This window comes from Rhinoderma darwinii, chromosome 5, assembly GCF_050947455.1.
Source record: "Rhinoderma darwinii isolate aRhiDar2 chromosome 5, aRhiDar2.hap1, whole genome shotgun sequence".
NCBI lineage: Eukaryota > Metazoa > Chordata > Amphibia > Anura > Rhinodermatidae > Rhinoderma > Rhinoderma darwinii.
In genome coordinates, this window is record NC_134691.1 from 144520583 (window position 1) to 144536135 (window position 15553).

General features: G+C 42.8%; 1 protein-coding gene across 2 annotated transcripts; it reads right to left on the bottom strand.

Moving 5' to 3' along the window:
• Nucleotides 1–841: 841 nt before the first annotated feature.
• On the bottom strand, nt 842–12720 carry STMND1 (stathmin domain containing 1). 2 transcript variants are annotated; one of them, XM_075828412.1, is made up of 5 exons: nt 12583–12720; nt 8433–8607; nt 6846–6982; nt 3169–3303; nt 842–1618 (listed from the first exon to the last, which is right to left on the bottom strand). In XM_075828412.1, the coding sequence occupies exons 1-5, from the start codon at nt 12670–12672 to the stop codon at nt 1334–1336; spliced, it is 822 nt and encodes a 273-aa protein (XP_075684527.1). In that variant the 5' UTR covers nt 12673–12720; the 3' UTR covers nt 842–1333. The 2 variants fall into 2 exon arrangements, with proteins under 2 accessions (XP_075684527.1, XP_075684529.1); XM_075828414.1 differs by lacking the exon at nt 8433–8607 and having other exon boundaries at nt 12600–12720.
• Nucleotides 12721–15553: the final 2833 nt, after the last annotated feature.

A 15553-nucleotide genomic window follows, 5' to 3' on the forward strand; every position in this document is an offset into this window, starting at 1 on the left:
GTATACTTTTTTTTTAAGTGAACAGTTATGGAAAAAAACTCCCAAAAAATTGATACATTTACTGTATGTAAACAGATATAAACGTATAGCATTACGTTTGCATACGTCGTCCATTGAGATCAATGCTAAAAAAAACTTTACTTTGCGTATACCTTTTTTTGAAGTACAGAATAGCGTAGCAGACTACGTATCCCAACGTAAACCATGACAAACATAGACCAAATGGATGCTATTTTGGTCAACGTTTGACCCATAATAGTCTATGCATACGCCGAGCTATACGTTTCAATACTATTTTAGTGTTTAGAAATGTATACGCCTGCCGCATAGCACAAACGCGATGTGAATGGGGCCTAAGTTGTAACTTTATAAAATCCGCCTCTTTATGGTATTCTTCCAATTTTGTACAGTTTCGCCATACACGTATAAGTTGACTTTTCGGGATGTTGTCCTGCCTCTATTTAATTTGCCCATAGCATCTATATTTTTCTACCTTATCCATTTCATCCATTAGTAGACACTAGTTGTGTTTTTTGTGTTGAGCACAGCAGTTTATGCTTTTTAAGTATTTATAGTGTAGTCCCTCTCTGAAAATTTCACCTTCTCAGCTGGCTGCATTATCTGCAAAAAAAAATCACAATGAGGAAAATGTCCCAAAACTGGTGCAAAGGCAAAGTGAAGTAGTTACCCGTGGCAACCAATCAGATCGCTGATTTTCTAAAGGGTCTTTGGAAGTGAGAGATCAAACCTGATTGGTTGCTATGGGCAACTACTACACTTTTCCTTTGCATCAGTCTCGATACAGCTCTTCCAATCTGTTGATAAAGAATATTGCAGGATGTAACATCTGTGAAACTACTGCCCTATTTTATTCTATTATTTGCCCATATAGGAGGTACGACTAAAAAGGGATTTGTCCGTTTTCAGCAAATAAAACATATTCATTGTATAAAGAAAATAAATGCAATTATCTAATATAGTTTGGTTAATTATTTTGTAAGATCTCTCCTTGCAGTAATTGAATGAGAACCTGTCGTGGTCACGTGATGCTTACACAGGTGCACAACTTGTTACAGAACAGCTTTTTCCTACAATAAGCAGCGAGAACCTGTGTGATCATCACATGACTAGGATCGATGTTCTTGGTCTTAAAGTAAAATATATAAAAATTTAATGAGTACAAGCAGAGATCTTGAAAACTATGAGGAATTATTACACAAAGAATATTTTAAAAAATTGCATAACTTTACATTATTCAATAAATAAGCTTGATTTGCTGAAACTGGAAAAGCCCTTTAAGTTTTAGAATTTGTATTTTAAAGTGAGCACTGCATTAGAAGATATCATTTTCAAAGTCATTGGTGTGATCAGCTGGATTGTTATAGGTATTGTCAGCTTCCACTGCATTTATGTCATGATCCTCCTCTGCACCGGGGCTCTGAGTTGGTCCACTTGTTACATTTTCCAATGCGTCAGAATCTAAGGTTTCAGTCTGTGCTGTGTCTTCAGCTTCTTGTCCATCATCAGGCGTTAAAGAGTCTTCCCTTAACTGAGCTATGCTTGGTAAGGCAGTCATTGGTCTTTCACGCAGTCTTTTCTTTAGTTCCTCCTCCTTTGCCTGAAATAATTAACTATTACAATTAATTCCTATTAGACAATTCACAACGAACAATCAAGGCAACATGATCTCATTTCACTCATTCAATGAAAGACTATCAGGAACTAAGCCTGTACAATCAGCCAATATTCTACTGTATACAATTTGGATTATACAACTTTTTCTTGTAAATGGAGATTTTTTGGGGGGAAAATTAAGAAAGAATATCACATTTTGGAGAAAAAGGTTAAGTATTATAACAAACATGAGTATAACTTCCTCAAAGATCATCAAAAATCAAGTCATGTTTTTAGGGCACTCAAAAATGTAACAAAACAGTGTGGCTTCACTCGCATCATTTTTAGGAAAAACGCCACGTTTATGTGGCATTTTTTTCACAGGTTTTTGCCAGCAAAAAACGCTGCGGACAGTTATTCGCTTGTATAGGGAATTATTAAATGCAGTGCAAACAGTGTTTATGTTAGGGGCTTTTTTTTATTTATTTTGCCTTGCTTTTTTGGCACAGTGGCGTATTTTCAAAATCGGAGCATTTTTCAAGCATTTAGTGGCGTTTTTCTCTCATAAACCTCCAAAGGTATATTTTTTGCCTCTTTAAAAAATAATAATTCAATAAGCGTGGCTTTTTTATACTGTTTATGGTGGCATTTTTTCAGAGTAAATCATGTTTTGCAAAAAGGTATCTTTGCATCACATGATGTTTGAATAACATGAATTGCAATGTGAAAAATGGCATCTAAATAAAGAAAGGTAGTAAAACACACTATTTTGAAATACACCACCTAAAAAGCAAAAAAAAAAGAAAAAACGTATTTTTTTTTAGATGCAAAAAAAAAGGCCACACAAAAAGGGCGTGTGAAGGAAACCTCATGGTGGATTCAAGCATGGTGTAATTTTCGTCGCGGATTACAGGCCACAATAATGGACCAATTCAGTTCTATTGGCCGCGGACACATTTCCGTATCGCTACGTATCGATAGGTGTCCGTGCCGTAGAACTGTGCCGGGAATTATGGAGCATGTCCTACATTTCGTATTTTACGGGCCGTGCTCCCATACTTTGTATGGGAGAACGGGCCGCAAATACGGGCTGTGGCCTGCGGCCGTCGGCGGCCGGCCATGCCCGCAATCGAGGGGCCGTGATTACGGGCATGGCCGTGTGCATAAGGCCTTACTATGGGTGGGAGAAAAAAAATCTGCAACACACACATGGTTTAAATTTTCTGAGCTGCATTTCTCAGCTGCGGAAAGTTTTTTATGTGTTGTAGATTTTGCATGCAGAATTTCATCATAGACTTCAATGCTATGTTAAATTCTGTATTGAATTCCGCAACACAAATCGGCGTCAAATAAATCACAACAGTAATTCTGTTAGCGGAAGTTGTAAAATAACAACTGAAAAGCAAGTAAAACAAAAAGGTAATGTGTTTTTTTGTCTTACTAGGTAAATAATATAATTTAGGTGGGGGTTGGACAATGTAGTGCAAGCCTGTGATAAATGATGTAATTACACGTAGTGCTTATATACTTATATTATATGCAGAACATTATTACCTTTCTTCTTTCTTCTGCAGCCTTCATTTTGGCTTCAATATCTTCCTTTGTAAGACTTTTGTTTTTCTTCTTAATAGTTTTAAGTTTTTCGAGTTTTGCAGGTGGTCTTCGTAATGATTTTCCTGGTGTGTCCATCTAGAGGAACATTTATTCAATAACATTTAGTGACGACTGCTAAAATTAATTCTACAACATCTCAACTATGAAGTATTGTGGGGGCAGCGGCATGTTGTGAGGATGCTTATCCACAGCACGGACTAGGCATCTTGTTAAAGGGTAACTAAACGTTCAACAAACCTCTGACATGTCATAGTGACATGTCAGAAGTTTTAATCGGTGGGGGTCCGAGCACTGAGACCCCCCACCTATCACTAAAACGAAGCGGCAGAAGCGCTTGTGTAAACACTGAACCGCTTAGTTTTTATTCGCCTTTTTCGGGAAATCTATGTAGCGGTGTACAGATTCAATAGAAAGTCTATGAGCCCGTACTCCGCTACATTGGCTTTCCAGAAAAAGCCAAACAGAAACGAAGTGACACAGCGCTCACACGAGCACTTCTCCCGCTTTGTTTTAGCAATTGGTGGGGGTCTCAGTGCTCAGACCCCCACCGATTAAAACTTCTGACATGTCACTATGACATGTCAGAAGTTTGTTGAACGTTTAGTTACCCTTTAAAACTGAAGGACGGATGGTGAAAAATACAGGGAGACATTGTAAGACAACTTGCTTTGGTATGATACAAAACTAAAGCTTTGGTGAAAGTTTGCCTTTCAGGGCAGATTCAGACGAACGTTGCGTTTTTGCGCGCGCAAAAACCATTTGACAGCTGCGTGTGTCATCCGTGTATGATGCGCGGCTGCGTGATTTTCACGCAGCCGCCATCATAGAGATGAGGCTAGTCGACGCCCGTCACTGTCCAAGGTGCTGAAAGAGCTAACTGATCGGCAGTAACTCTTTCAGCACTCTTGACAGTGAATGCCGAACACAAGATCGAGAAACCTGTTAAAAAAAAAGAAAAAGTTCGTACTTACCGAGAACTTCCCTCCCGGCCGTTGCCTTGGTGACGCGTCCTTGGTGACGCGCCTCTCTTGACATCGGGCCCCACCTCCCTGGATGACGCAGCAGTCCATGTGACCGCTGCAGCCTGTGCTTGGCCTGTGATTGGCTGGAGCTGTCACTTGGACTGAATTGTCATCCCGGGAGGTCAGACTGGAGGAAGAAGCCGGGAGTTATCGGTAAGTCAGAACTTCTTTTTTTTTTTACACGTTCATGTTTATTGGGATCGGTAGTCACTGTCCATGGTGCTGAAACAGTTTAACTCTTTCAGCACCCTGGACAGTGACTATCTCCTGACGTCGCGTACCGGAAATTTTTTTGACGGGTTCGGCCAAAACGAGTTCGGCCGAACCCGGTGAAGTTCGGTTCGATTGTCCGGGTTCGCTCATCTCAAAGACACTCCATTTGGATGTTTGGAAACAGAAAAGCACGTGGTGCTTTTCTGGTTACATTCATCCTTTTGACAGCTGGTGCGCTGTTTCAGTCGGTTCGCACGGAAGTGCTTCCGTGCGACCTGCGCGGTTTTCACGCACCCATTGACTTCAATGGGTGCGTGATGCGCGAAATACGCGGAGATATTGAACCTGTCGCGCTTTTTGCGCAGCTGACAAACGCAGCGCAAAAAGTACGGACTGTCTGTACTGCCCCATAGACTTGTATTGGTCTGTGCGTGGCGCGTGAAAACCACGCGGCCCGCACGGACCGAATACACGCTCGTGTTAATCCCCCCTCAGAGTGACAATAATCCCAAGCACAAGGTCATGGCCACTGTAGTATATCACTTTTTTGTTGTTCAACTACTCCTCCGTAGTTGTCACAGTCCAGATCTCAATCCAATCGAAAATTTATGACATTATCTGAAAACACTATTTGAAAATTGTAGTCCATAAGCATCATCCAACCAACCTAAATAGCCTGGAGCATATCTGCCAGGAAGAATTGGTGCAACTCACTCCTAGTGTGCAAGGTTGGTAAAAAATTAGATATTGCCATCCTCGCCCCCTTGTAGATAGTGCCACACACACACCACTGTAGTTAGTGCCACCCCCCCTTGTAGGTATTGCCACAATTCCCCCTAGTAGATAGTGCCACACCCACCCCTGTAGATAGTAACACCCACCCACCTGTAGATAGCATTACACCCCCCTCTCTGTACATAACGCCATTGGGGCTCCCTAGAGGAGTCCCTGATGTCACTGTCCATATATGGACAGGGACGTTAGGGGTTCCCTCTAGGAGTGGAATACCTGGCCAGAGCGTCGGCAACACTCTGGCTGGGGATTCCGCTACAGGAGGAGCCCCTGATGTCACTGTTCATATATGGATAGTGATGTCAGGGGCTTCTGCAGGAGCAGAATCCCCGGCCAGAGCGTCGGCAACGCTCTGGCCGGGGATTCCTCTTCTGGAAGAGGAGCCCCTGACGTCACTGTCCATACATGGATAGTGGCGTCAAGGGCTTCTCCAGGAGCGGAATCCCTGGCCAGAGCATCGGCAATGCTCTGGCCGGGGATTCTACTGCAGGAGGAGTATTCATTGTTTTTAATACAAATACTGGCTGGAACAAATCTATTAAAGAGGCTCTGTCACCACATTATAAGTGCCCTATCTTCTACATAATGTGATCGGCGCTGTAATGTAGATTACAGCAGTGTTTTTTATTTAGAAAAACTATCATTTTTGACGGAGTTATGACCTATATTAGCTTTATACTAATGACTTTTTTAATGGACAACTGGGCATGTATTACTTTTTGGCCAAGTGGGCGTTGTGGAGAGAAGTGTATGACGCTGACCAATCAGCGTCATACACTTCTCTCCATTCATTTACACAGCACATAGTAATCTTACTAGATCACTATGTACAGCCACATACACACACACACATTAACGCTACTGAAGTGTCCTGAGAATTAATAGACATCACTTCCAGGCAGGACGTGATGTGTATTCAGAATCCTGACACTTCGGTAACTTTTGTGTGAGATTTACAGCAAGGCAAGCGTAATCTCGCGAGATTACGCTGTAAACTGTCATTTAAAACGAGATTACGCTTGCCTTGCTGTAAATCTCACACAAACGTTACCGAAGTGTCAGGATTCTGAATACACATCACATCCTGGCAGGAGGTAATGTATATTCATTGTCAGGACACGTTAGTGTTTGTGTATGTAGCTGAACATAGCGATATAGCTATATCGCTATGTGCTGTATAAATGAATGGAGAGAAGTGTATGACGCTGATTGGTCACTGATTGGTCAGCGTCATACACTCCTCTGTACAACGCCCACTTGGCCAAAAAGTAAAACACTCCCAGTTGTTCATTAAGAAACTCATTAGCATAAATCTAATATAGGTCATAACTCCGCCAAAAATGATCGTTTTTCTAAATAAAAAAAACACTGCTGTAATCTACATTACAGCGCCGATCACATCATGTACAAGATAGGCCACTTATAATGTGGTGACAGAGCCTCTTTAACTTTATAGGGGTTTAATACTTTTGCAAAACACTATATATATATATATATATATGTATATATATATAAAATACATCCAATGTATTGTAGAGATATTCATGTAATTTTAGTAAACTATAACAATTATTACAACTATATACTAACCACCACATCGTACGCTTCTCCATTCTTCACAACCTTACTCTGGCTCTGTATTATCCCTTGAGACATAAGCTCCTCCAGGATATCAGAGGATGTTTGTCTTTCTCTTGTGCTTGCTTCTCCATTCAGTACAGAAATATCTGCAACAGTAAATAAATAGGACAAAAATGTTGCTAAGTTTGGGGATGTTATCCATCTATAAAATGCACATGACACACCCACAAATGCTAAAACACAGTGGGGACCCTAAAATGGCGGATCCATGGCAGAGGGGCACAACTGGAGGGCACCAGGTAAGTGTGTTGTCACAAAATGGCTACAGTGCTTCTTAGACTCTCCCCCTGTTCATGGATTGGACAGAACTGCTCATGTAAGCAGCTCTGGCCACCCGAGAACAGTGGGAGTGTCTCAGACTCGCTGCAGCCATTTTGAGACAACACAGAGTGTACCTCAAAACAGCGGATCCATGGCAGAGGAGCACAACTGGAGGGCACCAAGTAATATTACGCCCTATACCCCATCATATTTATCATTTTGTCCTAAGACTGGAGGGTCGCTTTAAGGTGGTTTTACATGGGCAGATATCTCCCGTGCTTACCACTTTTAAAATTAGCGCCGACCGACAATACAGCTTGTCGATCGGCGCTTGTTGCTTCCTCTAAACGGAGCAATAATCGTTTAGTATGGGGATTAAGGATCATTACTACGATCAGTTGTCCCCATGCACTTGCATCATGTCGGCAGCATATCTCCTTGTTTACACAGGGAGATGTACTGCCGACTAGCGCTAATTTATTTAGCTGCATAAAACATGCGATCAGCCGATAATCGAGCGTTTCCCCGTTCATCGGCTAATCGCATCCTGTTTACACACGGCAATGATCAGGAACGAGGGTTTATATGAATGCTAGTTTGCCCGATCATTGGCCCGTTTAAATGGCCTTTATATTATACACTGAATATAAAGGAGATAAATGCTCATATTATGAGATCCTTCCCAGACAATAGTATCCAGTTAATGCATTCCTGTAGACAAGAAGGTAAGCATCTCCATTCATTACATGAACAGGTTTATTCAAATAGAAAACTCCATTGTCTGAAAGGTTTCGAGTGATCGGTCGGAAGGTGAAGGGTTCGTTTGTTGCTGGGTTACCCGTTTTCGGGTTGTGTCTAATTACATCTTTTGCGTTTTCTTCTTGAATAAAGGAAACAATGTACATTGTTGTGTGTCAATCCCATTTGCACCAGTGATACGTGTACAACGTTCCGGATGCCGACCATTCCTAAACCACTTATGTTTTACTAACATAAAAGAAAAAATATCATTACCACCTGGATACAATGCGTTCTTAATATTGCTATATTTCTGAAAATGTTACTCTTGTATACTGTACCAGGTAGACAATATCTATGCCATAGTGTGCCCACCCCTTGACCTGGTCTGCATTTTGATGTGTCAGATGATAGGACTTTCTGTATTATCAGATGTCGGATTAAAAGAATTTCACTGTAGTAAGCATAACACTAAAAGTAAGGAACAAACCCATATAAAATTATAGCAACAGAACAAGCCGAGCTTTGTTAACTTACCATTATTTAAACCGGTTGCTCTTCTTGGAGAAAACACTGTTTCTGCTACTGTTCCTGGAATATGGCCGCCTGCGCCCCCATCATCAAGACCCACGCCACTATCCAGGGTCCCCTTAGAAAATGCAGACCCATCTCTTGCATTGGGAGCAATGTTCTTTTGAGACTTCAGTTCATCCTGCAAATCATATTGGGTACTATACCAGTCAACAAGAGGGCACATGTTGTAGAATGTGAAGAACAGTTAACCCCCTGTAGTAACAGTCTTCATTGTTACTTCATACTTCTCCCCCACTTTTAACTAGTGATGGGAAACATAAAAAAGGATTGCGTTGTAGTTGCCATATGAAGTAGAGGCCCATTCAAGGTATTTTTGTCTGGTAGGTCTGGAGTGTATGGACTGGATTCTAAACATTCAGTACACCCCACACTTTCATTTAAACTTCTGCTTTACTCTTTAGGGCTCAGTGGAATTGTGAAATAAAGTGGGCAGAAGGATATGTCAGTCCGAGCATTGAGGAGGGAGTCACCATAAGTTAGCTTCAAGAAGGGGCCCAGGAGCAATAAGGCTGGATTCACACGAGCATGTGACGTCCGTAATGGACGGAACGTATTTCGGCCGCAAGTCCCGGACCGAACACAGTGCAGGGAGCCGGGCTCCTAGCATCATAGTTATGTACGACGCTAGGAGTCCCTGCCTCTCCGTGGAACTACTGTCCCGTACTGAAAACATGATTACAGTACGGGACAGTTGTCCGGCAGCGAGGCAGGGACTCCTAGTGTCGTACATAACTATGATGCTAGGAGCCCGGCTCCCTGCAGTGTGTTCGGTCCGTGACTTGCGGCCGAAATACGTTCCGTCCATTACGGACGTAATGTGCTCGTGTGAATCCAGCCTTAGGGTAAGTTTACATGTAAGCGTAAAAACTGTGGATTTTTTTCTGCAACGGATTTCGTTGTGGAAAATTCGTAGCATAATACAGTAAAAGCAAAGTGGATGAGATTTGAACAAATCTCATCCGCACGCTGCGTAAATAATGAGCAGAAAAAACACTCCGAAATTGACCTGCGGTGCAGTTTTTTCATTTGCAGCATGTCAATTGTATATGCGTATTCGCTGCTTTTTTGTTGTGAGTTTTCCACATTGAATTCAATGGGAGGTAAAACCCGCAACAAATAGCAGATGTTGCGTTTTTTTGCGGTGGGAAAGGTGCAGTTCCGCTGCAAAAAAACGCAACTCACAAAAAAAATCATATACTTACCCAGAATTCTGTGCTTCTTCGTTCAGGTCGGCCTCCTGGGATGATGTTTCATCCCATGTGACTGCTGCAGCCAGTAACAGGCTACAGCGGTCACGTATCCGCCCTGTGTGAACATAGCCTAAAGGTCCTCTTACACGGCTCGACCTAGGCCGTGTAAACGAACACCGATCAACGAGAAAGCTAATTGATCGGCACTCGTTTTCTCCTTTCACAAGGAACTAGGTATAGGGACGATCGCTAATTACTCCGATCGCTCGTCCCCATACGTTTGTATCATGTCGGCAGCGCGTCTCCCTGTTTGACAACGATAATCTTTTACTTTTTTAAAATGATACAACCAGCAGATGATTGAGAGTTTGCTCGTTCATCTGCTGATCACTGCCCAGTTTACACAGGGCGATTATCGGCAAGGGGTGTTCTAGGAACGAGCTGATCTCTGCCCAGTTTACACAGGGCGATTATCGGCAAGGGGTGTTCTAGGAACGAGCTGATCTCTGCCCAGTTTACACAGGGCGATTATCGGCAAGGGGTGTTCTAGGAACGAGCTGATCTCTGCCCAGTTTACACAGGGCGATTATTGGCAAGGGGTGTTCTAGGAACGAGCTGATCTCTGCCCAGTTTACACAGGGCGATTATCGGCAAGGGGTGTTCTAGGAACGAGCTGATCTCTGCCCAGTTTACACAGGGCGATTATTGGCAAGGGGTGTTCTATGAACGAGCGTTTGCCTGATAATTGGCCTTAAGACATATGGGGAGAGGGGAGGACAATCACTCCAGTGAAAATGGAATACAGTTCTTATATATTTATTTTAACAATTCACAATAAATTACTAGTGAGGAGAAATAAATTAAAACAGAAAAATGACAAATTTGTGGCCAGTTTCAGTGATTTCCGTTTCAGGGACATTCCGGTTTAATGTAAATAAAACTCTATTATTCTACTGTATAATGAAAACTTATGCAACTTGGAAAATATGTTTGCTGGGTTAATATTAAGTTACTAAAAAAACCTTTTCAGGCCCAATACTGAGAGTTTGCTACAATTTTGTCCAGTCTAGACAATTTCTCTTCTGTTTTTATAGTTTGATAAATATGGCGCCCAGACCGCGGGCAGAGGATTAGTATCTGGTCAGGATGGGTTTCCAACCTCTGAATGTAAGGGTATGTTCACACTACAGCGTCCGTAACGGCCGAAATTACGTGGCTATTTTCAGGAGAAAACAGCCCCGTCATTTCAGCCGTAACGGCATGTGCAGGCGCTTGAACGCCGCGTCCAATACGGATGTAATTGGCGCTGCTTTTCATTGGTGTCAATGAATAACGGCTCCAATTACGTCCCAAGAAGTGACAGGACACTTCTTTGACGCGGGCGTCTTTTTTACGCCCCGCCTTTTGACAGCGGGGCGTAAAAAAAATGACCGTCTGAACAGAACATCGTAAGACCCATTCAAATGAATGGGCAGATGTTTGCCGACGCTATTGAGGCGCATTTTCGGACGTAATTCGGGGCTAAAACGCCCGAATTATGTCCGTAAATAGTGTGTGTGAACATACCCTAAAAGTGATAGCAGAGATCTTGAAAATGGTAAGGAATTAAAACACAAAGTACTGTATATCAGAAAGTTGCAGATCTTTTCATTACAAATGATTAAACGTTATTTACATAAAACTTCTTCGAGCAGTATCTTGTGAAAATATATCACTTCTTCGTACAATTAAAGTGCTTTGAAATCTTATAATGTTCTGTTGTTCCCCCGATGTTGGGGCTCATACCATCTTAAAAAGGCAATGAAAACATAATCAGGTTTTTTTTCAATGGTTTTTCCAGGATTTCTAAATAGGCCTTAAATAGGAATATTATATATCAGGGTGTCTGCAGACGCAGCGGACGTGCTGTGTAATGTGCCATGTGGAAAAACCGCTTGTGGCTTTACCATAAATTACCATGGTTTCACAATGTGGTTTATGGCACACTGCCGCAGCACTGCCAGTGCATGTGCGGGCACCGTTGTGCCATTTAGTGCTGCCAATCACTTCTGGTTCCCAGTCCTTCTTGTTTATCAGGTGTCTGTAATAATCGCAGTGGCCAATCGTGGCTCGCGCTGTAAGTGGTGCAGACACACATGGCGTACTTGCTATGTACTTGCTATGTATGCAACACAAGAACTAGAGAAATCTGTTGCGGAATATTTTTTCACACGGAATGGAAATGCTGCAGAATTTCAATCTGGAAGTTCCGTGTGGAAATTTTGCAGCAAATTACAGTAGCAGTAAAGTGGATGAGATTTGAACAAACCTCATCCGCGCGCAGCGGAAAAGAAGTGCAGAGAACACTTGCGGAAATTGACCTGCGTTGCGGATTCTCAATCTGCAGCATGTCAACTCATCTTGCGTATACGCAAGATCTCTGCTTACTGTCACTTTTACATTCAGATGGCAATTCTGCAGCATTTCCGTCCTGTGGGCAGGGGGTCTCCTTGCTGATCTCACGTCATTGTGTACAGCTGGTAAGTATGGACTGGGAGCCGGAGGGAATTGGAGCACAGAAGTAGCGCAGAACCAATACGTATATTACAATTTGTTTTACCATTTTATTAAAGCTGATTTATAAATCCAAGAAAAGCTCTTTATTACACAGACACAGTTCAGTGCCCCATGTGCTTGAATATAGTAACTACTACAGAAATAAGCCATATGCTGTATACAAGATTAGATCACTGTCTATCTATCTATCTATCTATCTATCTATCTATCTATCTATCTATCTATCTATCTATCTATCTATCTATCTATCTATCTATCTATCTATCTATCTATCTATCTATCTATCTATCTATCTATCTATCATCTAGTTTTTGATAGGTCGGTGTAATGCTTATAGGCAGCCTGACCTGGGTTCCCGACTTGCCTTTCTCTGCCCACACGTTTTTCCGTCCGTCGCTGGGTTGGACGACCCGCACTTTAGAGCTCTGGCATCCCATAGTTACAGTGCGGGGGAATGTGATCAGCGCATGCTTATATACAGCCGGCCCGGTTACTAAGGACTCCTCCGTTTCCATGACAGGTTGCTACAATACGTGACGTCACCGTGCTGTGGAGCGACGTGTAGGTGAGCACCCCGGGCTCCAAACACTATGTAATCGATGCAAAGACATGTGAGATGGGACGTGGTCGGCTGATATTTTCATAGAAGTTGTCAGGCATGTTCTGGAATGTAGGGCTATGGTTTGCCTATAGAGGGCGCCACATGTTTGGAGTTTGTTTCATTTGATGTCATTCAGAGCTTTGGACGTTTGGATTGATGTTGGAGGAGGCAGTGTGTCACGTGATGTCATCCTGGTAGACACATAACCACGGCCTATAGTTTGTGGGGACAATGACTCAAAACGCTAGGGCTCTGTTCACATCTGCATTGTGGCTTCTATTTATAATGAAAGCCATGATGCAGTGCCAGATCCGTCATGTGAGAGGCATAATCGGAGCTTGATGGACTCCATTGATATAATGTCGTTTTGTGGTAGAAATAGCGCTGCGTTTTTGAAAATGTGTGTCCTGGAAAAACATTTTTGTTCGTTTTTGGTTATCAGTTTAAGGGTTTTTGGCACACTGCCGCAGCACTGCCATTGCTCCAGGCTTGGATACATTGCCCCAGCAGACAGTAATCTTATACTGTATAAGATTACTGTCTCATGCAGCCCGTATCTAAGCATAACATGTGGTAGGCTTAGATACAGGGTCTATCAGACTGTATCACACATGGACCCTGTATCTAAGCCTACCGCATGTATTACTAATGTTTTTTTTGTGTTTTTTTACAGGTTCGGATGTTGGACTACATCGGATTCGAGGACTACGTTGATGACGGCATTTTTTATTTTCAATAAAATGGTTAATGAGGGATGTGTGTTTTTTTAATTTCAATAAAATATATTTTTATGTCCTTGTGTTTTTTTAAACTTTATTACTACTGCCTAAGTAATGTCCGCCGGCTGATTGACAGCATCCATTACAAAGGCTAACACTAACCCCTATTATTACCCCGGTACCCACCGCCACCAGGGGTGCCAGAAAGAGCCTTATACGATCTAGTACCCGACCACCTGTAGTGATGAACGGGTACTGGTAGGCTTTTACTATTCGGGTATGTTCACACTCAGTAGCAAAATATGTCTGAAATTACGGAGCTGTTTTCGCCTGAAAACAGCTCCTGATTTTCAGACGTTTTTTTAACAACTCGCGTTTTTCGCGGCGTATTTTACGGACGTTATTGGAGCTGTTTTTCAATGGAGCCAATGAAAAACGGCTCCAAAAACATCCCAAGAGGTGACATGCACTTCTTTTTCGCGGGAGTCTCTTTACGCGCCGTATTTTGAAAAGCGAAGCGTAAAATAACACCTCGTGGGAACAGAACATCGTAAATCCCATTGCAATCAATGGGCAGATGTTTGTAGGCATAATGGTGCCGTTTTTTCAGGCGTAATTCGAGGCGTAAACCGCCCGAATTAAGTCTGAAAACAGTGCGTGTGAACATACCCTTCGGCTGGGAAAGGCCAAAAACAGTGGATCATCTCACCCTGGTAATGCTAACCTGCTGCTATGTTGTATCTATTTGGGTATGAAAAGTGGGCCCACATCATTTAAAAAAAAAAAAAAAATGATTAGAAAAAACTTTGTGGGGTCCCCCCCATTTTTCATAACCAGCCAGATACAACAAGCAGCAGCCTAGCATTACCAGGGTGGGAAGGGCCACTGTTTCTGGACTTCTCAAGCCTGATAATAGCCTGCAGCTGCCCCAGTGACCGAGCATCTCTACAGATGGTCAGGTACTGGATCGTACCCAGGTGGCGGTGGGTACCGGGGTAATATTGGGGGGTTAGTGGGTTAGCCTTTTCACCGGCTAACACTAACTCCCGCCTTAGTAATAGATGCTGTCAATCAGCCAGCGGCCATTATTAAGGCGGTAGTAATAATAATATATTTATACACACACACACACACACACACACACAATTTTTTTTGGGGGCGGGCACATATGTATTGCGGCTATTGCTCCTGATGTTTTAAAACCTTAGTGACGCCCCTGGCTGCTAATGCTGCATTGTTGGGTCACTTAGGAGACCGAGCGATGCAGCTGAAAGCTGCGGGCTGTCGTCCATGAGAAGTTGGGGGGCCCAAGAAGGATTTTTGCATAGGGGCCCATGGGCCTTTAGCTACGCCACTGCCTCGCTCGGTAACCCTTCTTTTAGACAGTGGCTAGAAATGGCAGCTCTTAGATTACATGCATTACTACAATATCAGCTGATCACCAGGCGTTTCAGCAGCCATTGGCTGCAATTTCCCAGTGGGCCGGCCGCTTTAGGCCAGAATAACACATTTTTATTGCAGTTTTTGGCTCCGTTTTTTGAACAAGAGGCAGAAGTGGATCCAAAAGGAAGGAACGTTATAAAGAAAAGACTGATGCATCTCCTCTCTTTTGTGTGCGTCCTGTGTTTGCTAAAGAAAAAAAAACTGAGCCAAAAACTGCGTGCGCGATCATGACCTTAAGATTCATTGTGTCAGAGATAATGCGTTGTCTTGAAACGTTACTGCTGCCGTCAATCCATATGTAAGGGCCGCATAGTTTGGGGAAAGGTCTGCCCTACTATTAGCCCAAACAGAACAAAAAAATATTCTGCCGTTAGGGTGATAGGAGCTTTTAAAGACTATACCGGACTCATAATAATAAGTAGTGTACTCATAAGGGCTTATTCAGACGAACGTGGGGAAACTCAGACATGAAAAACTTCAGTTTTTCACGTCTGTGTTGCCCCCGTGTGGGACCCGTTTTCACGGATCCCCATAGACAAGTCTATGGAGGGATCC

Coding starts and splice junctions, on each gene's coding strand:
- STMND1 (XM_075828412.1), bottom strand. CDS start 12,672: ATGGGATGCCAGAGCTCTAAAGTGCGGGTCGTCCAACCCAGCGACGGA. Junction 6,983..8,432: donor AGCAACCGGTTTAAATAATG/GTAAGTTAACAA, acceptor TTACTGTTGCAG/ATATTTCTGTACTGAATGGA. Junction 3,304..6,845: donor GAGAAGCGTACGATGTGGTG/GTTAGTATATAG, acceptor ATGTTCCTCTAG/ATGGACACACCAGGAAAATC.